The following is a 24,205-nucleotide window of genomic DNA, read 5'->3' on the forward strand; positions in this document are numbered from 1 at the left end:
GCCTGATTTGAAAAGGTCAAATTTTTCCTACAATGTGCATCTGCATCGAAACCTTGGATTAGACATCTTCTTCCAGGTTGCTGGTCATGTTGGAATGAGGCTGTGACACGAAACCGCGGAAGAAATGAAAAATACTATCTCTTTCAACGCCGGGGTGCTCAAAAAACAAATTTCAACCTACTATTTTGAAGCAGCGGATGGAAGATCTGAGGGTGCAGCCATTTCACTGCAGCCTCTCACTGAATAAAAGGACGACTCTCTCCAATGCACCCCACGTTTCAATTTTGCCTTGTTGGATGAATGCTGACTTGATCGGAGAAAAGTTCTCATTTCGTGAAAATTTTGTCAATTGCAAGAAAAATCTAGGTATCAGAGGCAGAGCACTTGTCGTAGGGGGTGGTTGGCACACCTGGCTTTCCTGCCAGCACAGAGGAAACTCTACCCCTCAGTGTCGCAACACCGTACCCCTTCATGTCATGCTGTGCATCAAAGAGCACCCACACAGCTGAAGGGGTGCTTGTCACCAGAATCAGAGGGTGGCTCAGAAGCACTGCCTTTCGAGGGAGCTCTGACCCAGAATGGGAGCAGAATAGGGAGTTTTCCTTTCTTGGCTTTCCTGAGAAGTGCTGGCAGAAGCATGACTGGAAATGGATAGAAATCCTACTTTTATTGTTTTTTTTTCAAAGAAAGAATCCTTGAGGAGTTAATGTTTGGCTTTCTGATAGGTAGGTGTTTTCTCCCCACTGAATGAGATAAATTCCTTAATTTATCTGCAGCAGGATCCTGAGTGCTGCTAAGAATGGATCTGCTGTTTTGGTGAGGCTGCCACTTTGGAAGAGGCACAAGGAAACAGAAAACAATACGTCCTTGATTGCGGGTACAAGTTCTTCTATAGGATAAAGTGAAAAGACCTTGTTAAAGATTTTTTCCCTCTGTATGCACGCACACACGGAGTGTAACACACATAGAAATACAAGTCGTTTGAAGGCCACTCCTGTTCAGACAATCTAACTAAATGATGACTTTCTAATGCTTTTCTTGCTCACAGAGATAGTGTAGAGATAAAAGCCTGCCAGAAAGGCTCATTGTCTTGAGGACAAAGAAACTGATGTGGCATAATTTTGATTAAAATGCTTCGAGAATTCTGGTGCAAGCTGACACAACTCTCTCTAGATACTTAATTTAATAGTCAAAGGATTCTAGCACTCACTGCCGTCAGAATGAAAGTCTAAATTGATTTAGCCGTCAAAGTTGATAAGCATATTGCCATGTCAAAAATCTCTACATTACTTCATTTTATTCAAGTCGAATAGCTGTCTTCTCATTGAAATTCATTCTTAAGCAAGCTTAAATTTACCTTTTCTTTCACTTATGAAATCAAGGTATTTATTTCAATCGGTCCTCATGAATCTGCCATTAACTCTGTATCAAAGTTTGATTAAATGTGGTGGAGAAATCATGTGTGTTTTATTGCTACTATTAGAATCTCCAGGTGTGAGAAGACACCATGATTGAGGAATAGAGAACGGAAGATAAACAGGGTAAATGAAAGAATGCAAAATCAAAAACCCTTTGAAAGTCCAAGACCTAACTCATAAAGCAGAGAAGCAGCAAATCCGTCGGAGCAGCATGGAGCGGGGACATCAAGGGTGTACTTTGTGAAGAGTGATGATCCCTATACAAACGAGCAAAGCCATCAGCATAATGGAAAAACTGTCGGCTAAATTAGGTCAATGTTCTTATAAGCATTGTCTAAGAGGACTTTCATTAGTTTTTTACACAAATTCATGAGAAAAAGGAATAAGAGAATGTGCTTTGAAGCAAAATGTTAAAAATTATAGAGCCAGGGGTCAAAGAAATAGCAAAAGCGGGTGGAGTGCAAACCTTGCCAATGTGGAGGCCCCAAGTTGATCCCCAGAGACACACTGCACCCCACACACCTCTGGATGGAGTCCTGAATCCTGGTGGCTCCCAGCGTGTGGGACAAGGCATCACCAGGCCTGAGCACCTAACTGTTGGCTTGGCACTATTGCACTGAGCACAGCTGAGTCAGCCCTGGGCTCCCGAGTCTGGCCTGGGGGACGCCCCAAACCAAAAGTTTAGAGTCTGACAAGAGTTTCATGGATCCTTCCTCTAATTTTATCATCTTAGCTATCGAAGATAGCTAAATCTAAAGCAGGCTTTGTATGCAGGAGGCTGGCACCACATGGTTCCCTGAGCACTAGCAGGAGAGGGCCCTGGGTTGTCCACGAGTACTGTGGTGTGATCACACCCCCATCCGATTAAGCACCACTGGGTGTAACTATATCCCCCCAATACCCAATAAAAAAAGTCACACCCCCTAAAAACAAAACCAAAAAAAAAAAAAAAACCCAAAAAAACAAAAAACAAAGAAACAAAATAAAACAGAGGAAGAGTACAATAGGTAGAGTGGTTGCCTTGCACGTGGCTGCTCTGGATTAAATCCTGGTACCCCATATGGTTCCCCAAGCCTCTCCGGGGTGTGATCCCTAAGTAGAGACAGGAGTAAGCCCTGTCTCTCCATACCATAGCACTGTAGCACTGTCCTCCTGTTGTTCATCGATTTGCTCGAGCGGGCACCAGTACCATCTCCATTGTGAGACTTGTTGTTACTGTGTTTGGCATATCGAATACGCCACAGGGAGCTTGCAGGCTCTGCTGTGTGGGCGGGATACTCTCGGTAGCTTGCTGGGCTCTCCGAGAGGGAAGGAGGAATTGAACCCGGGGTCGGTAGCGTGCAAGGCAAATGCCCTACCCTCTATGCTATCGCTCCAGCCCAATCCATATCATAATCACCGTGGCGTATTCGATATGCCAAACACAGTCACAACAAGTCTCACAATGGAGATGTTACAGGGCCCGCTCGAGCAAATCGATGAACAACGGGAGGACAGTGCTACAGTGCAATGTCCCCAAACCAAATACAAATACACACACACACACACACACACACACACACACACACACACCCCAAAAACCAACCCTCCAAAGACAAAGACAAAGACTAAACAAGTCTCAAACCACTCAACTATTTAGTGGTGAGATGTGAGTCTGCAGCCTGGCTCTCCTAACACTCACATCAGCTTCTTTCTTGTTCAGACCCAGGTCTCAATGTCAGTGAACCGCAACGCACACGAGAGGGCCTGCGCCCGTGCATGCCAGGTCAAGCGGGCCCTCGTACCTGATCCGGGGTACTGGAAGACGTTCTGCTGCATCTGCGGGCTCATCCCAGTGCCAAACTGTCCTCCCATGTTGCCTGCCATGCCTCTGTTCACCATGTTGTTGCGGTTGGCCAAAGCTGCCTCGGGGTTTGCTGCCAGTTGTGAGAATGGGCTGGTAGAAGCAGGGGGAGTTCCTGGGTTGGTACCATAGTTTGGTGGGTAGGGGAACTGCTGTGGGGCACCCTGAGGCAGACGGGGGTTCCCCATTTGAACGGGCAGTCCAGACGTGGGAGGCAGGTTGTTCCCAAAGCTCTGCTGTCTCATGAGCATGGCCCTCTGCTGCTGGATCAGCTGCCTCTGCCGGTGCTGCTGACTGTACAACTCCCGCTGGCGCTGGGCCAGCATCTGGGCATTCAGCGGTGGCTGCAAGGGAAGGGAAAAAAGGCCCTTGCTTATTCATATTATAAGAACTACTGGTCTTAGAACATTGACAGGAGAAAGTCTCGTAGCTGGGGGCAACAAAGACTACAGCAATGATCAGTGTGCCAGGGATACCGAAACAGGAACAGAAACTCAAACAATAATCACGGAGAAAATGAATGACGTACATTTGACAGATGAAAAGTCGTGGAGGAATGCTAAAACAATAGCTGTCACAAGTGCGGTTAAATTCAAATTCTCAATTAAAAGTCACATACAACTAAAGAAAGTCACAGAGTATATATTTTTATTAGTATTGACAAACATGCCATGAAAACTGCTAAGCCTTACATGAAAACCATGGAAAAGAAGGTGCCTGATAATTTCTCTCATCAGATTAAGCTTCTTTCTCATTTCCAAAAGCTGGCTGTGTTTCTCTATTACAGAGAAACCTACTTTCCCCTTTTCTCACTGAGGTAATTTATTCTCCTTCATAAATATGAATGAAATATGATTATAGGTGATTTAAGTTTTCCACATTATACTTTTCTGTAGTTTCCAAATTATGTATAATGAAAATGCACTACCTTTACACTCTGAGCAGAAAACAACCTGCAAATACCACTTTTGAAAAAAGGAATTAGGGAGAGAGAGAGAGCAAAAAGGAATGCCCTGCCACAGAGGTGGGGCAGGGTGGTGGGGGACGGGGTGGGGGTGGTGGGAGGGATGCTGGGTCCACTGGTGGTGGAAAATGGGCTCTGGTGGAGGGATGGGTACTCGACCATTGTATGACTGAAATACAAGCACAAAAGTTTGTAAGCCTGTAACTGTATCTCATGGTGATTCACTAATAAAAAAATTAGAATTTGAGAATCTAATACCAAATTATCTGAAAAGAAAATTAGCAATAAAATAATAAGCAAATAGAAAAGATTATTTTATATCATTGTTGTGGTAGGTTCTAGGCATCAGAGTAGGTGTCTATTTTATTTTTTCCAGTGGGGTAGGGGGACACATCCTTCAGCAGACAACGAGCGTGTCATCTTGTGCTGTGCTGTGTGTGTGTGGGGGGGGGGGCGGCAGCAGGGATGGGTGGGCAAGGCATGCGGTACTAGACTAGAACTGAGGGCTTCCCCTTGCACAAACCACAGCAACCTTTTAGCTACTGCCCTGGCCCTGGAGTGTGCATTTGATGTATAATATGGAAGGGAGAAGAAGTGACAAATTTAGGTTGAAATCATTTTTTGTGCTAACTTGCAAAGTGACACGGTATATATCAGTTCATATTAAGGATCTGATTTATACAGCTCCATTAAATTAAACTATACTTGCATGACCAGGATAGAGTTCAATGGAGAGTTTGCTCACATTTGCTTTGCATGTGTGAGGCCCTGTGTAATTGCCTCCTGACACAGCAAATTATACCTGCAATTGAGGGGTGGTGTTGGACCACACCCTGTGGTACTCAGGGCTTGCTCCCGGCTCTGTGCCACTGGGATGCTCGGGAGACTATATCAGGAAACCATATATGGTGCTGGGGATTGAACTGGAATCAGTTAAGTGCAGGCAAGCACCTTAACCTCTGTACTAGCTTTCCAGCCCTTACACTAGCAATTTAAATGTGGTCCAATCTAGAAGAAACAGCAACATACATAGATTCCAAAAGTGAGACTATCATTTCCTTATATTTTACCCTTAAAAAAGAGTGGTAAGAGCTAACCACTGAGGAGATCTGTAAGATGAGAAACTGGATTCTGTTCAATGAGGATGACAGTATTTGTTGCAAATGGCGGTTTCTATCAACATGAATCTGTGACCCTGAGATTAGTGTTGATTTAGTATTTGCCCCAAGTCTGTCTCATCCATCTTACAGAGAAAAGAGGAGTTTCATTTGAATCATCTCTCAAATGTTTGCGTCAACTTGGTTAACACATAAATGTGGTTGAAGGCTTGCTCTTCAAGCCTATATCCTCTTGAATATGCACCCCACTAGTCCGTTTCTTTTGCTGCCCATGCTCATTTAAACACATCCCCCCCCTCTTCCCCCACATATTTCTAAGTAAGTTCAATAAAAAAACTACCTTGCTTCACTTAAAAAGAAAAGTTGAAGTAAAGGCATTTAAGTATGTATGATATGGAGGAGTTAAGCAGAGACTATAAACAGAAAAGAAAACTGATGTGGTAGAATTCCACTGGATTTTTTCTAATCTTTATTTCATTATTTAAATGATGTGTGGAAGTTACATAAGGAGTGAATAGTAGATAACACTTAGAAGGGGACCGAGTTCCTTTTGTTTAAAGTTTCAGTTTCACTGGCTTTAGGTTCATATGTATTTATTTAAAATAAAAAAAAAATCAGATGCTCAGACTAAACAAAGAACACAAGACAGTTAAGAGAATTTCACACTGAGGCTGGGCATTTTTTTTTTTTTTTTTGCTTTTTGGGTCACACCCAGCGAAGCTCAGGGGTTACTCCTGGCATTGCACTCAGGAATTACTCCTGGCGGTGCTCAGGGGACAATGTGGGATGCTGAGAATTGAACCTGGGTCGGCTGCGTGCAAGGCAAATGCCCTACCCGCTGTGCTATCACTCCAGCCCCTTAGGCTGAGTTTTGATAAGATATCATGTACTATTCACCCAGTTTCCAATCCTAGATTCTAAGTACTGGTACTATTCAGCACAACCTAAGTATTTCCCCCTCAGTCATCTGGTTTGTAACAGCAATGACGATAGGATCAATGAGAACCCACAGCTTTAGATGAAATATCGGTAAGTTGATTGCAAATACACTTAAGAGGAAAACTACACACCAAAAAAAAGATCAGTTCATAGACTATTTAAAAGACATTTAGCATTTTAATAAACATGTTCTGGGTTAGAGTACTAACAGAGTCTGGATTTCCGTTACCTGAGGTGTAATTTGCTGTTGCATGCCTGATCTCATGTTGATCCCAACAGGAGCAGTTGCTGCAAACTGGTTCAAGATAGCTTGCCGATTCTGGTGTATCAACTAGAGAAAAATGGAAACGATAGTACATTTTGTAGAAATATGGAACATGGGCCTTTAGAGAGACACCAGAAGTTTAAAAATAAAATTTTGGGGCTGGAAACACAGTACAACAGGTACTATCTTGCACACAGCTTATCTGGGTTTGATCCCAGGCAACTTAGATATGGTACCCGCAAGCGCTGCCAGGAGTGATCCTGAAATACAGAGTCAGGAGTAATCCCTGAGCATTTCCAGGAGTGACTCCAAAACAAAAAACAAATATACAAAGAAAGTGTGAGCCAGAGAAATAGTACAGCAGGTAGTAGTAGTAGGGTACCTGCCTTATACGCGGCTGACATGGATTTAATCCGTGGCACCCTATATGGGCCCCCTGAACCTGCCAGGAGTGATCCCTGAGAGCAGAGTCATGAGAAAGTCCTGAGCACCACTGGGCGCAGCTTGAAAAAACAAAAACCAAAACCTACCACCACAACAAAAAACAAAGTGTGGAAAAATTTCCTCCATGTTTATTTGTTGTCAATTTAAAAAAATTGATCAATTTTTTTTACTGCCTATAGAACACTGAATATAGCAGAGTATTTTAAAAGGCAGAACATTTACTGATGTACATATATATATATATATATGTATCTATACACAGCTGTGTATATTGGAGAGAAAAGAAACATCAGCCTAGGTCTTAAACTATTGTGAATGAAAAAGTAAATATATAATAGCACATTTTACAATGGTCTAATAAGAAGACAAATGGAAAAGTTGACGCATTTCAAATTTGCAGGGTCCCTATTTGATGGATACATATTTGGAGAAGACCCAATGTGATTTCATTAGCTAGAGAGAATTATGTAAGAGGCAAATGGTCTGAGAAAATGGACTATTTATTTAATGAGAAGAAGTAATTACTTTAGACCAGCATTTCCCAAATTGGTGTTCTAAAGAACATTGTTCTGCAGGATATTAATAGATGTGCCAGGAAAATAGCATGCTGTGCTGTATTAAGTATTGGAAATGATGGGTTACACAAGGTGAAACAGATTTCTTTATTGCAGTGATTCTATGCATCTTTAATTGGTCAAAGTACAAGAAGGGGGTATACTACGAAATGTACTGGTCACCAAACGTTTTGCTTACATATATTCATTGCACACTTTTCTCCTCAATGACTTCATTATGGAACACTAGTTTGTAAGATTCTGCCTATGTTAGGCTTACAGATCATCCACGTGCTTTAACTTCTCCAGTTAATAAAATAAGTATCCTTGGGGCCAGGGAGATAGATAGGGGTCAGAGGTTTGACCCCAGCTTAGGCCATGGTTTGACCCCATATCCACTCCCAAGGACCACATGGCCTGCCCAAGCATCACCCAGTATAGCCCTGGAGGCCCTTAGCACTGCGGGGCCTGAGCAGTACCATGTCCTAGGGCCTGAGCATTGAACTTTATGGCCCTGTGGTTAAGTACTGATAAGAGTCCCCTGAACAATGCTTAGGAGAACCACCACTGTCCCCCTCAAGCACCCCAAAGCAATCATCCTCAGGAGTGATATTTCTTGATATAAAATCTATAGCTTTTTGTATTTCTTTTTGATTTTCAGGCCACACCTGGAGGTGCTTGGGGGCTACTGCCGGCTCTGTGGCTGGAGGCCACATTCTGGGCATCCAAGCCGGGCCTGATCACGAGCTCAGACACTCAGCAGTCTCTCGCCCTAAAATTGCTCAATATATGAATAAACTGTTCTTAGAGATAATAATGCAAATAATACAAACGTTATTTTGTGTTTATGTGGTACTTTATAATTTATAACTTACTTGTAAAATAAATTGATGATAATGACAGCAAAACACTTTGTATCTTATACTATTTAATATAAATCAATATATATGTGGGCTGGAGCAATAGCACAGCAGGTAGGGCATTTGCCTTGCACGCGGCCAACCCCAGGTTCGATTCCTCCGTCCCGTCCCTCTCTTGGAGAGGCCGGCAAGCTACTGAGAGTATCCTGCCCACATGGCAGAGCCTGGCAAGTCACCTGGCAGTAACAACAAGTCTCACACTGGTGCCCACTCGAGCAAATCGATGAACAATGGGAGGACAGTGCTACAATATATATGTAAACAAGAAACAAAGTCTACAGAAATTTGTAGGACAATGTGAATAATCATTGATCAACTCTCATCTTTAAATAGTATAATTCTTTTGTTTGCTCACTTTTTCTTTTTAGGTCACACCCAGCGATGCCCAGGGGTTACTCTGAAAAAAACAAAACAAAACAAAACAGAAAGCTCCCCTCTTTTGCATCTTGGATCACTACAGCGCCCCCCTGAAGGAGGGTACTGTCCACTTTGGGAAACAATGGAACCAATAACATTTAGTGAAAACAAGCCTTATGACTGCCCTTATCAAGCAAGGAATGGGGGTGTTGGTGGTGGGAGGAGTGCCTTAAGTGTTCAATAGTTTGTGGGGAGGGATACTGCAATGAGGTTCTGGGTTCAATCCCTGGCACATCAATCCAGTGAGATATTATATATGAACTCATGTACTTATTCTGGATACTGATCCTTTGTTATTTATATGGGATTCCAAGTATCTTCCTAGAGTCTGTAGCTTGTCTTTTACCTGTTCATGGGGTGTGCAGAAGCTACTCCTGGCTTAGTGCTGAATAGGGAGTTGTTCCTGGAGTAACTTCTTGGGAGACCGCGCAGTGCTGAGTTTAAATCTGGGCCTGCTGCATGCAAACCATGTGCTCCAGCCTGTTAAGCTACCTCTTGGCCCTACAGACTCCTAACAGATGAGGAGTAAGAGGCTTACAAGGATAAATGATTTGACAGTCAATTCCCATAAATTAAGGCTAAAACTAGGATTAGAAAACAAAACTATATTTGTCTGTTCAGGGCCACACCTGGGGGTGCCCAGGGGTCACTCCTGCTCAGTGCTTGAGTCACCCCTGGTGGTGCTTGGAGACCATATGCAATGTGGGGATTAAATCTGGGCCTCCTACATGCAAAGCATGTGCTCTGGCCTGCTGCCTCTCTGCTTCAGAGTTGATTCTTATGACCTTTCTAAGAGAGTTCGTGCCCTTCTTTCTCTTTCTCCCTGAATTACTAAGACTCTGGAGAAAGTTCTTAGTTTTCAAAGAGAAATCAAAGTAACATGGGTAAGATTTAAAAACACATGAAGGAATTCATCACAAGAAGCAACAATCTACAACCTCAATCAGACACAATACTTTTAGCCATTTGCTTTTAGTTCTCAATGCTTATTCCTCTATTCCTCTATGTGCTCTTGTGGGGTTTATACAATTTAAAGTATTTATATCATTATGCCTATCCATTACCGGTTATGATTTAACTTACCCATAAGCCCCAGACTCCCAAACTACCTTTTTTTAAATTTTTTTTTAAAATTTTTTTAATAGTGAGGCACCATGAGGTACAGTTGTAGACTTACACATTTTTGTGCTTGGGTTTCGATTATACAATGATCAAACACCCATCCCTCCACCAGTGCGCATTTCCCACCACCTCGGATCCCAGCATCCCCTCCCCCCCAGCCCCTATCCCACCCTGCCTCTGTGGCAGGGCATTTCCCTCTCTCTCCTTTTGAGTGCCATGGTCGGCAAAAGAGGCACTGAGTGGCAATCATGCTTGGTCGACAGTCTACCCTCAGCATGCTCTCCCATCATGGGCGGATCCTCCCAACACCCTTTATTTGGTGTTCCCTTCTCTTTCTGAGCTCCCCCTTCCCCTAACATGTGTGGTTGTCCTCCGGGTCATTGAGTAAAATTCCTGGTACTAATCTCTGCCATACTTGGGTGTTAGTTTCCTATTTTGTTACTTTATGTTCCCCAGATGAATGCAATCTTTCTATGTCTATCCCTTTCTTTCTGAGTCATTTCGCTTAACATGATACTTTTCATGTAGTACCACTTGTATGTAAACTTCATGACTTCGTCTTTTCTAACATCTACATAGTACTCCATTGTGTAAATGTGCCAGAGTTCCTTCAACCAGTCATCTGTTCTCAGGCACTCAGGTTTTTTCCAGATTCTGGCTATTGTAAAGAGTGCTGCAATAAACAGACAATTGCAGATGTCACTTCGGCTATACTTTTTTGCCTCTCTGGGATATATTCCCAGGAGTGGTATTGCTGGGTCAAATGGGAGCTCAATTTCTAGTTTTTTGAGAATCATCCATACTGTTTTCCAGAAGGGCTGAACCAGTCGGCATTCCCACCAACAGTGAAGGAGTGTCCCTTTCTCACCACATCCGCGCCAGCACAGGTTGCTTTTGTTCTTGTGGATATGGGCCAGTCTCTGTGGTGTGAGGTGATACCTCATTGTGGTTTTGATCTGCATCTCCCTGATGATTAATGATGTGGAACATTTTCTCATGTGTCTTTTAGCCATTCGGATTTCTTCTTTGTCAAAGTTTCTATTCATTTCACCTCCCCATTTTTTGATGGGGTTGAATGTTTTCTTTTTGTGGAGTTGAACCAGTATTTTGTATATCCTTGAAATTAACCCCTTATCAGATGTGTAGTTGGCGAATATCCTTTCCCATTCAGTTGACTGTCTTTGTATTTTGGTCACTGTTTCTTTTGAGGTGCAGAAGCTTCTTAGTTTAAGATAGTCCCATTTATCTATCTCTGTTTTCACTTGCTTGGCCAGCGGTGTGACATCTTTGAAGACACTATTAGCTTCTATGTCATGAAGGGTTTTGCCAACATTTTCCTCAATGTATCTTATAGATTCCGGTCTGATGTTGAGGTCTTTAATCCACTTAGATCTTACTTTTGTACATGGAGTTAGGCAGAGATCTGAGCCCATTTTTTTTGCATATAGCCGTCCAGTTTTGCCAGCATACTTTGTTAAACGAATAGCTAAAGCAATTCTTGGGAAAAAGAAAATGGGAGGAATCAACCTCCCTAATTTCAAACTCTACTACAAGGCAGTAATAATTAAAACAGCATGGTACTGGAACAAAGGCAGAGCTGTAGACCAATGGAACAGGGTTGAATATACTGACGTCCCCCCCCAAGTATACGAGCATCTAATCTTCGATAAGGGGGCAAGAAAAGTGAAGTGGAGCAGGGAAAGCCTCTTTTACCAAACTACCTTTTTTTTGTTCTCCTAAGATAGAAACCAACCAACTGGGAGCTCTTTGGCACTATTGCGGCAACATGGGAAGAAGCCATTGTTGACAACATTGACGAGGAATACGATCGACTGGTTCAGCACCTCCATGAATGTGCGAGGAACGCCGAGAGAGATAGCCACAAAAAAATGTCTGTCTTCGAAAACTCTTGAGCTAATTCGCCAGCGTGGTTTGGCACATGCCTCAGGCAACCACAAGCTAACGTCTGAGCTCGCAAAGCAGTGCAGAGATGCGATCAAGGAAGACCTCAAAGAGAGAAGAGCAGAATAGCGTAGATGCAGCAGAAGCTGGGAAAAGTATTCGTAACGCCCGCCTGTCCTTCGCCAACTACAAGACCAAGATGACAGCCCTCTGACGTCCTGATGGATCCATCACATCCTTCAGAACGGCAATGGAGAAGATTATCCATGACTTCTACTCAAATCTCTTCGATAGCCATGTCCACTTGCCAACATACCAAATTTCACAGGATGGGTATGTCATTCCCAACGGTCTCCCTTCCGAAATCCGACATGCCATTTCATCAGTAAAGAAACGAACAGCACCCGGCCCAGACAAGGTCAGACCTGAACACCTGAAGAACCTGCCGTCAGTACTCATCAATAAACTGGCTCAGCTCTTCACACGCTACCTGTCTGAATGCAAGGTTCCGTCCCAATGCAAAACCAGTAGGACCGTACTACTGTTCAAGAAGGGAGACATCCATGACATTGGCAACTATTGCCCGATCTGCCTATTGTCTGTCATCTACAAGTTGTTCACTCGAGTCATCCTAAATAGGATTGGCAGAACACTAGATGAAGGACAATCATGCGAGCAAGCCGGGTTCTGCAAAGGATTCAGCACCATCGACCATATCCACACAATAACCAAGCTCATTGAGGTTTCTCGGGAGTTCAAGATGCCGCTCTGTTTAACTTTCATTGATTTAAAGAAGGCCTTTGATTCTGTTGAGACGGGAACGGTCATTGAAGCCCTAGCCAATCAGGGCATTCAAGCCCAATACATCAAGATCCTCCGTGAGCTGTATTGTGGATTCACTACCAGGATCTCACCATTCTACAAAGAAATAATCATTGATGTCAAGAGAGGGGTTTGGAAGGGTGATACCATTTCACCGAAACTTTTCAGTGCCACCCTCGAGAACATCATGCAACGACTGGAATGGGAAGGAATGGAAGTGAAAACAGATGGTCGGCAACTACACCACCTCCGCTTTGCTGATGACATTGTTTTAATAACACCAAATATCAGCCAAGCGGCACAAATGCTGGCTGACTTTGACCGTGAGTGTGGAAAGGTAGGACTACAGCTGAATCTTACGAAGACAATGTTTATGAGAAACAGTCTCGTTCCTGACGCCCCATTCGCTCTCAAGGGAACGACCATCTCCGAATGCAACAGCTATGTGTATCTAGGTCGAGAAGTCAACATGACAAATGACCTGGCACCCGAGCTGCGCAGGAGGAAGAGAGCGGCTTGGAACGCCTTCAAGAGCGTTGAAGAAATAGCTAAGAGGACGAAGAACCTCCGGCTCCGGGCACATCTCTTTGATTCCACTATTCTTCCTGCATTAACATATGCCTCAGAGACCTGGGCCCTACGCAAACAAGATGAGAACGCTATTCAGGTCTCCCAAAGAAGAATAGAAAGAGCTATGCTTGGAATATCACGTTTCACTCAAATGAGAGAAAGAATCCGGAGTTCTGACATCCGTCGACGATCAAGAATCAGGGACGCTGTCTCATTTGCCAAGGTGTCGAAAATCAGATGGGCTGGTCACGTAATGAGATTTAAAGACGACCGCTGGACTAGAGCTGTTACCGACTGGATTCCACGGGATGTCAAAAGACCGCGTGGCCGCCCACCTACCAGATGGTCAGACTTCTTCGTCAAGATCATGAACGATCAGTTTGAGGCTCTTCATGTTCCCAGAGCGAACAGATGCCATTGGGCTACACTAGCACACGACAGGGACAAATGGAGATGCTACTGGCGCCCGCTCGAGCAAATCGACAACTAACGGGAAGGTAAGTGATTAAGTGATTAAGATAGAAACATCATTAGGCTTCAATCACTCCAACTTCAAACATAATCTCCATTTTCTATGGTAACAATCATAAATAATCTCCTTGATAGAAGTGCTTGTTTTTATTAATCTAATAACATGATGTTCATTTAAAATATATTTGTCTCACAAAACAAAGGTAGGGGCGTGGCTCAGTGGTAGAGAACACACCTGGCATGACTGAGGTCCTGAACAGCTTGCTGTGAAATCAGCAGTCTTTAACTGAAAAAAAGTGACTCATTATTGTTCTAAAAGAACAAGAACTTTTTCTCTTTCTCTTTTGTCCCTTCCTTCCTTCCTTCCTTCCTTCCTTCCTTCCTTCCTTCCTTCTTTTTTGTGGGGGTGAGGGCGGGGCACACTCATCAGTGCTCAGAGACATACTCTGGGATCATTCCTGGTGGGTTCAGGAGATCACATGGGGTGCCAGGAATCGAACCTGGGTCAACCGCATGAATGCAAGCATCCTACCTACTGCAATACCTCTCCAGCCCCCTAATTTATTTTTTTTTAAGTAAAACACTTTTATTTAGGAAATAGAACAGAGAAAGGTAAGTCCTGTAAAGTAAAAGAACTGAGAAACCCTCCCATCCTGAGGTGTGGGTGACTCCCATAAATGGAGTACCTGTGTACAATAAAGGGACAGTTCCCACCCAGAGCAGAGATGCCAACTACGGGCGACTCTGAGACAGTGTACCAGTGGCTGGTTTTTTAGTCTTTTATGATCGTTCTGGGGAGTGGGTGTGACACTGGAGTGTGACAATGAGGCTCTCCTACTACCCAGAGGACTCACCATCTCTGCACCAAGCACCGCCTGCTTAGCCGGGGGACTCACCTGCTGCTGCCCCTGTAATCGTTGCTGGAGCTGAAGTCGGAGTTGGTTGGGTGCAGCTGGAGGTCTGTTTAGAGTCTGCCTGGGCTGCATGCCCATGCCGGGTGAAAACGCGCCTCGGGGAGGTGTCACTTGAACAGGCATCGACCCAAGGGAAGGTTTCTGCCTGACCATGCCTTGGAAAGGACTCGACAGATTGGCAGTCGGTGAAGGAGAAGAATAAGGCTGGGAATAAAGGTTGGGTCTTTCGTCCATCATCAAGGGGGGCGTTGCTTGTTGTGGTGGAAACCTCTCCAATACGTCTAATCCGCCTCCCTGTTAGAAAATAAGCCAGAACATTGTAGAGATAAATTTCTGTCCACACAACACTTGCTTTTCTTTAAACTTAAGTCTGAGAATATTTACGCTCTAGAAAGTTTCATCATAACATATTTAAACTGAATTCTTGTCACTTTCTGAAAGTTTGCTACCTTTAGGAATTAGGAGCATTACTTTTTGAAATAAAGTAACAGATGAACTGAGATCTTTTAAAATCTCACTGAAGAGAATAAAACACAATTAAAACAAAGGACTTTAATGAAAGGAAGTCAGAAGTTTCATTTCAAAGCACAGAATAAATAAACTGTACATTTGATAGGTTTTTACAAGAACAGAATCTTAAATGAGGGTATTGTTTCTATCTCAAATTTAGGATCCATATTTTTAATCTTATTTGAAGAAAAATATATAGCTGACTTAATACAATGTCATAATTATGGCCTTTAAATTTTGTATACTGTATAAAGTATGTTTCAAATTGTGACCTCTAGTGTGTGTGAAACTAGAAGAGTTTTTCATGAAACAACTTTCTTTTTCTATGCACTAAACATTTTTAATTGATGACTATGTATTTACACTCTTCTGTTGCATACAAAATGTTAATCATGATATACACTAAACTTATAACCTGGTCTGAAAAATACTAACTATAAAGTTGAAATATCATGGGTTATAAAGATTGAAGATGGGGCTGCAGTAATAGCACAGCAAGTAGGACACAGCGCCTTCCACGTAGGCTGATCTGGGTTCGGCTCCCAGCATTCCATATGGTCCCCTGAGCACCGCCAGAAGTAATTCCTGAGTGCAGAGCCAGAAGTAACCCCTGTGCATCGCTGGGTGTGGCCCAAAAATCAAACAAAACAAAACAAAAAACAAGTAAAGATTGAAGACTAACATAAATGAAGGAGAAATTAAGTCCAAAAATAAAGTAGTAATAACAAAAATCTAGATTTAGGAGGAGCTTCTGAGATTCTGTTCCCCAGTAAAGAGAATAATATTAAAGTAAATAATCCCGGAACAGTCGCCAGAGATATGATGCAACTGTAGAGCGTCTGTCTCACATGTTTGAGGCCCTGGGTTCAATCCCTGGCAACTGAGGAAAGTTAAAACAGAACAGAATAAGTACCTGAACAAGTTTGTCGATTCCCAGAGCTCTGTCGAGTTCAGCTAACTCAGTTTCATCTTTGCCGCTGAGGAAGGATACCAGCTGCTCAAGAAGAGCCTTCTCATCATTTCTTCCTTCCACTGTTGTTGGTGGACAGAGAAGTTCATCTAATTGTGAACTAATACATGGGCTGAAAATTCAAAAGAAGGATTGATACACAAATAATTATTCACCCTTAGGAATGCAGACACGTATATGCAAATGGAGTTTTAGAAAATTCTCTATTGAGATTCGTTCCAACCTATTTTTACGCAATGAAATGTTCTATACTTAATGTGAGGAAATTAATGAACATTTGAGTTTCAATATACTTTTCATTATTTTGTCAATCACTAAACTTTGTTTTTCTATTCTTCATATTAGCTTACAAAAATAGCCTGAAATATTAACAAACCTAGTTAGGGAGGAAAAAGAGTTTTTAGCAAAATTTTAAAACAGAATCAGCCAGAAACTCAGAAAAAAGTTATTCAGCCTATATTCAAATTTATTTTGCTTTATTCTTTATTTTCTTTTATTCTTTAGTTGCCATTAATTATTGATAATTGAATCATAATCAAAATAGCACACAGTATAATACCAAAATTTCAAAAATGAACAAATAATATTGATAACACTACAAGATTACAATTTGTAAAAATAAGACATGAGAGGCCAGAGAGATATTCTAAGGAGTAGGTTATTTGCCTTGCACGTGGCAGACCCAGGTTCAATCCCTGATATCTCATGTGGTCCTCTGAGCACTGGCAGGGGTATTCCTGAGTGCAGTATCAGGAGTAAGTCCTGAGCACAGCTGTGTTGCCCCCAAACAAAAAACAAAAAACGACCTTCTTCAAAAGAGATATGTCTAATGTTTCTCAACAAATTGATTATATACAGGAACAAGATAATTAGAGGCAGGGAGATAGTTCAAAGAGCAGGAGTGCATGCCCTGCATATAAAGACCCTGAGTTTGTTCATTGGCACTGCATGGCCCCCCAACACGACCAGGTACAGTTCTGGGGCTCCAGTATTCCAGCCCAAGGGGCACTGTCAACACTTGGTCTAAACCTGTAAAGTAATTCCTAGTACTATTAACACTATGACCACCACTGTCACTATTACTAACATGAAACACATATGAAGAATTCTTCTTTTGGGAAGATAAATTTGAACACAGCTCATCATTGAAGCTCTCAAACATACTCAATACAGTTTGGCCATATGTTGTATGTACAATACTATTGTACATCTTTGTATGAGCTGTATTCTGTGCTACAGAACCGTAATAAGGTAAAGGTAAAGGTAAAAGCCCTCCCGTTGTTCATCGATTTGCTCGATCGGGTCCAGTACGTCTCCATTGGAGACTTTGTTATTACTGTATCTGGCATATCGAATACGTCACAGGGAGCTTGCCAGGCCCTGCCGTGCGGGCGAAATACTCTCGGTAGCTTGCCGGGCTCTCCGAGAGGGGCAGAGGAATCGAACTCGGGTCGGCCATGTTGGCTGCGTGCAAGGCAAACGCCCTACCGCTGTGCTATCGCTCCAGCCTGTAATATCTGTGGATTAAGAAATATATTCTAATCAGGGGCTAGGGAGACAGGAGAGTGGGCAGGGTGCTGGCCTTGAACACTATCGATCTGGCACTCCTTAGCATCCTGTGTGTACCCTCAGCACCGCCAGGAGTGAGCCCTGAGTATGGAGCCAGTAGTAACCCCTAAGTATCACCGGGTATGACCCCCCACACAGTAAAAATATTTATTCTAATCAATATAGACAGCAACTTACTTTCTTAAATTCGTGCTCCAAACAGAGAGAAAAACTGGACAAAACTGAAAACATAGGCACAGCATGGCTGCTGTACTGAGACCCACTCATTTGCAGAGATCAGGGTTTTTATGGAGTCAAATAAAAAAGATGTAATCTATAGTGCTCTTGGCATCATGTCATAAATAAATTTGTTTAGCATGGCATTCTCCCCTTATTATTTATTTTTAAATATCTACCTCTATTAATATTAAAAAAATACCTATGTAGACTGGACCTTATTCTGGGAAAAGTAGTTCTTTCTTGAAGAATTCAGTATCTGATACTAACTACAAAATGAAATACAAAATATTCTACTCACTCGTCTGCTTTATTCTGATTTACTGTTGTCACTGTATTATTTGCCCACGGAATTTGATCACCTGTTCCTGGCTGTCCAAACTGGTTGTCAATTGCTTCCAATTCCAGTTCAGGTAATCCTGATTAAAGGAAATAAGAAGTTGGAATTAAATGGAAGATAAAATAACAATACCGATCAGAAGTAACATATTTTTCCTTTTAATTTTTAATTTTTTTATTGAATCACCGTGAGATAGTTACAAAGCTTTCATGTATGAGTTTCAGTCATACAATGATCGAACACCCATCCCTTTACCAGTGCATATTTTCCATCACCGATGTCCCCAGTAAACCCCCCACCCCCATTCCAACCCTTCCTCTACCTCTATGGCAGACAGTTTTCCCCATACTTTCTCTCTATTTTGGGGCATTATGGTTTGCAAATCATATACTGAGAGGCTATCACATTTGGTCTTTTATCTAGTTTCAGCACACATTTCCCATCCCGAATGATCTCTCCAACCATCACTGACTTAGTGATCCTTTCTCTATTCCAGCTGCCTTTTCCCCCAGCTCATGAGGCAGGCTTCCAACTATGGAGCAATCTTCCTGGCCCTTGTGTCTACTGTCCTTGGGTGTCAGTCTCATATTCTGTTATTTTATATTCCACAAATGAGTGCAGTCATGCTATGTCTGTCCCTCTCTTTCTGTCTCATTTCACTTAGCACAGAAGTAACATATTTTTCAATAAAATGAGATTTCCACTATAAAACAGTACTTCAATGATATAAAAAGTCACTTTTTCAGAAACTGAAAAATGTTCTAGATTATAGCCACACAACGAGGAAGTGAGAAAATAAATTAAATAAAATCTGAAGGTAAAAGTTTGCAGTAGGTTGATATTTGTATTACTCAGAATGTTGTCAGAAATTATTTAAATACAGTGATAAGGATTTTGGTTAATTACTTTTTCAATTTATAGCACATTAGAATATACTGTAATGTAAGTAGGGACAGATTATCACCAGATGAGGCAGCAAGCAAAGATAAGTATGTTCTCTAAAAGACAGAAATAGGAGCCAAGCATAGCAATCTAGGGCTATTTAATAAATGGATAAAGCTCTACAGCTGTTATCTGAGAAAATATCTGCATAGCAATGGTATCATAATTTATGCTGATAATGATAACTCAATTTAAAAAAGAGGTTGTGCGGGGCGGGCTCAGTGGCAAAAGCTGCTACCCGGCATATGTGGGGCCCTGCGTGGTGATCCCCAGTGTGGTCCTGATGGCTCTGTCGTCCAGGACCCCCAAGGGCACAGCAGTGTGTGTTATCTCAGATGCACGGCAGTTAGTGACATGTGAGCAGCACCTGTGGACACTGCCATAGGTGGTCAATGGGCACTACGGCCAGTGAGTACACCCACCATCAAGTACTACAACTGGAATGTTTATGAGCATCACAACAAAATGAGTGTGATTCCTGGTGAGTACACATGCAAAGACAACTGAAGGGTGCAAACCCCAGCAAAAGCCTTGACCTCGCATGTGAGCACCATAACCAGGAGTATGTAAACCCCAGTCACTGTGACAATAGCAGGAGAGGAAAGGGACAGGAAAAACAGAGGCTGAATTATGGGTGTTATCTCTTTCCGTGTGTGTGTGTGTGTGTGTGTGTGGTGTGTGTGTGTCTGGGATTGAATTCAGGGTCTCATGATATTTGAGTGATATCCTCTACAGCTGACCCACGTCACTAGCCCTGAGTTATTTATCTTTTGTTTTTTGATCCACTGCGTCCTATACAATCCCCCCTGGTGAATTATATAGGATGCAGGGGATCAAACCCAAGTCAGCCATGTATAAGACAAATGTCCTACACACTGTACATCTTCTTCAGCTTCAGAATTATGTATCTTTAGTGGAAGAAAATTGTGTATGAATTCAAGAAAACTTTGGTATGGGAATAAGGGATTTGTTTTGTTGGGGGCTGGGGGATCACACTCATCTGTGCTCAGGACTTACCCCTTGGCTTGGCACTCAGAGATCACTCCAGGCAGTCTTGGGGTTCCAGATGGGGTATTGGGATTGAACCCGAGTGGGTCATATGCAAGACAAACCCTTGCTCATTATACTACCTCTTTGGCCCCAATTTTTTAAAGTTTCTTTTTAAAATATTCTGTATAATCTATACGAGGAAAAGAATTCTTTTTTTTTTTTTCAGCCATACTTGGCCCAGGGCTACTCTGTGCTCTGCACTCAGGAATTACTCCTGGTAGTGCACAAGGGGCTGGAGCAGTAACACAGCGGGTAGGGCATTTACCTTGCACGCAGCTGACCCGGGTTTGAGTCCTCTGTCCCTCTCAGAGAGCCTGGCAAGCTACTGAGAGTATCCCGCCCGCACAGTAAAGCCTGGCAAGCTACCTGTGACGTATTCGATATGCCGAAAAGAGTAACAACAAGTCTCACAATGGAGACATTACTGGTGCCTGCTCGAGCAAATCAATGAACAATGGGAGGACAGTGCTACAGTGGACAGTGCCACAGTGCACAAGGAACCATAGAGGATGCTGGGGATCCAACCTGGGTCAGCCCGTGCAAGGCAAATGCCGTACCTGTTGTACTATCTCTTCAGCCCTGGAAAAAATATTTCAACCCCCCACCCCAAATTCCAAAATATTAGGGACTGATAGTGAACTCTGGTACAGGATTTTACTATGTGCTATAAAAAAAGGACACAAAGCATTGTTTAAGACATTATGATGGAGATGACTCCATTTTTTAAAAAAAAAAATTCTATAAAAAAATCTGAAAAATTATGTATCCTTTGTAGATGTTAGGAAGTGAGTAATAGAATTACTTTTACTTTCAGAGTTTCTGATGTCGATTTCTAAAATAAAACACTAACGGATCATTGCTATAAGCTGAACTGTATTCTCCTCAAACTCATCTGTTGAAGTTCTGTCACCTACTACCTTGTCAGAACATGCTCCGTTTAGAGACAGGGCCAAGAAATGAGTAAGCAGGGTCAGGGAGTGGGATCTACTATAACTTAACTGGATTTCTTACAAGAAGAGATTAGGACAGGGACGACAAAGCAGAGTGGGAGTGACCCATAGGAACATGGCAGACACCTAAAGGTCCATCTGAAAGAACAGAGAGGTCGCAGAAGAAACAGAAACTGTGAGTGTGCGAAACCTTTTCTCACAGCTAACTTTCAGAACTGTGAGAAAAATCCACTTCAGTTAGTTAAGCTATTCAGTATGAGTAGTTTCTTATAGCAGTCCTAGCAAACTGACAATTTTTTAAATGAAAAATACCTCTGAGTTTTAGAAAAAACAAAATTAGATAGAATTGCCTATTCTAATATTCACTGATAAAATGCAAATAATTATAGCTTCTCATTAGAATGGCCGTCATGACAAATAAATGAAATCCATGAGTCTGAAAACTGAAACAAACAAAAGTAACCAAACTACAACAATAACTACTGATGGAAGGTGATCATTCAACTCTTTTTATTGTTTAAATTAGGAAGTTGGTAAAAAAAGATCTAAAGAAGCCCCTTGCTGTATTCTCTACATTAATTCCCTCAATCCTCTTCCCTTCAGAAGTCTATCCTAGAAAAATATTATATTTAACTAAAAGAATATTATTATAAGATAGTTTATCTGCCTAGATAATAAAGTATCTCATTTTACAAGTCCTAAGCAGGGAAAAATGTGAAGAAAATAAATTAAAGTATTTTTGAAACAAAATGAGATTCATATTTTATGCTTGGCGACTAGGAAAAATGCCCCAAAGAAGCCAGTCAAACTTTGATTTAGTCAATATGGTTACTATTCTGTTTCAGAAGGGGCAATATCAGGCTTGCAAAGAGAATCTTGTATAATCTATGATCAAGTATCATGTTTTTTGCATTTTTGCAAAATATTTAATATATTCTCTCCACTTAAAATTTGGTTAAAATGAAAACTTTATGTCCCCACCAGCCACACTGACTCCAGTAAAAAACCCTTATATTATTAAAAATGTAAAATATATCTGCACACAAAATAGAAAACACTATAACCACAAGAAGTTTCTTAATCAGTTTTGCGTTACATCTGGCAGTAACTATGCATAAGTCATAGCTTTTGATTTTTTAAAAAAATATAATGGAGCCAGCGAGATAGCTCAAAGGACTGGAATGCACGCTTTGCGTGAGGGAGGTCTTGGTTTGATCCCTGCACTACAAGTTCCAAAGCACTGAGTCAAGAGCAGCCACTGGGTATCACAATGTGTGAGCCAACACCTGTCCCACAAAAGATATTTGCCAAGGACTACTACTCTAGCATATAATAAACTTCAACAAACCATTAGCATAAAATCCAAATGACCCAACAAATGGTTAGAGAATAAGCTCAGGTCTCAAAATAACTGAAAAACAATAACTTAGTTCAATATAATCTAATTCAGACTATACTGATGATTAAACATTGAAAAGGTCAGATAGGCAAGAGGAGAAAGTGCATAAAACTCAAAGTACTGTCAAGAGTAAGACAAAAAGAAGAGTATTATCAGAGTAGAGATTGATGATAGCTCTAATAAGGGTCATCTGACAATATCTATTAAAGGACCGATCACTCCATTTGGAACTTGCATTTCAAATATATTCTGATATGTGGTAAAAGGTCTCAATGTAAGATTTTCATTAAGCTCGGTAATAACAAAAGAAGTATACCAACAGCACAACCCACTAAAGGCAACCTCAAAAACAGGAAAATCAAAATTGATGATGTTCATAATGTAATCATTTATGCCTTTTTCTTTAAAACAAGTACTAGCTAAATAAGCAGTATATCGAAAGTGGCAAGATTTAAAGAATTACACAATTCAGCTCATGTAAACCATGGTGAGAGTTGGTAACAGTGCACGTTGCTGTTTGTATATTGCATTTTGCGAGGAGAGTAGAACCTCAATGTTTTCACACACAGAGAAAGAAAGAAATCCATGAGATGGATGATGTGCTAATTTACTAGACACAGGAGAATCTTTCCACCATGCATATGTATGGCAAATAGGCACAAAGTACACTTTGGTTATCTTACAATTTTACACGTCAAATTATAACTGTATAAGTTGAAATTAATTAAAAAATTTAAATAAGAAATGACTATTGTTTATTTAAAAAATAGCACAACAGAGATTTTGAATGTACATGTTTTGATCAACAATCCCCATCCTAGGCTGTCTGTGCTGAAAAGGCCGTATGTGTCTTGATGTGTTCTCATACTCCATTTCTAGAAAAGTTATTCAATGATATATTTTTATTGCTATGTGTGTGTTGGGGGAGTCACACCTGGCAGTGTGTGTGAGATTCCTGCAACTTCTGGTGAGCTCAGGAGACCAGGAAGGGTTCCTGCATGCACAGAATGTGCCCAGCCTTGGAGCCATCTCTCCAGCCCTCCGGCAAAATTATTCAAATCACTTGGTCACACTGGATGAAGTCTGTGCGTGTGCATACAAAATCATGTTTTGAAACCAGGCAGGCTAAAACTTAAATCCTGGTTCTGCATATGCTAACTGGGTAATTGTGGTCACATTTTGTTTCTCTCTGTGTGTGCTTTTCCTCTTTTCCTTCTCTGAACTTTAGTTTTTTCAAATATCAATAGATCTATGGAAATTTTCTGTGGTTCAATGTGGCAGCAAGACCACCTATATTCTATTCTCAAAACAAATCACTGAAGTAACACAGGAAATAAAAAAATAACTTAATCTGCCACAGAAGGAAAAGAAAAATGGCAGTAGACTAGAACAAGAATATCTGAAAGACAGAATAGATGCAAATAGAACTGAACAAAGAAAGTTGTAGTATGACAAAGGAAATCTCCAAAAAGGGGCGCTTTACCAGAACACCAGAACCACTGCAAAGTGCAGGCAATCGCTGGGCTAATTAAAGCAAATTACACAGAGCCCCAAGAGTGCAGTGGCCTCTGCAAGG

At 41.7% G+C, this 24,205-nt stretch overlaps 1 protein-coding gene across 6 annotated transcripts in view; it reads right to left on the reverse strand.

The window, feature by feature from the left end:
- The window catches only part of NCOA1 (nuclear receptor coactivator 1), a 227,458-nt gene that overhangs the window by 22,866 nt on the left and 180,387 nt on the right, over positions 1-24,205 (reverse strand). For all 6 annotated transcript variants that reach the window (XM_056128705.1, XM_056128714.1, XM_056128695.1 and 3 more), the window contains exons 15-19: positions 18,250-18,367; positions 16,107-16,275; positions 14,666-14,977; positions 6,512-6,613; positions 3,203-3,605 (exon numbers count right to left, since the gene is read on the reverse strand). In XM_056128705.1, the coding sequence (XP_055984680.1) occupies positions 3,203-3,605; positions 6,512-6,613; positions 14,666-14,977; positions 16,107-16,275; positions 18,250-18,367 (1,104 nt within the window). The remainder of the gene's footprint in view (positions 1-3,202; positions 3,606-6,511; positions 6,614-14,665; positions 14,978-16,106; positions 16,276-18,249; positions 18,368-24,205) is intronic.

Source organism: Sorex fumeus, unplaced genomic scaffold, assembly GCF_029834395.1.
Source record: "Sorex fumeus unplaced genomic scaffold, SorFum_2.1 ptg000006l, whole genome shotgun sequence".
NCBI lineage: Eukaryota > Metazoa > Chordata > Mammalia > Eulipotyphla > Soricidae > Sorex > Sorex fumeus.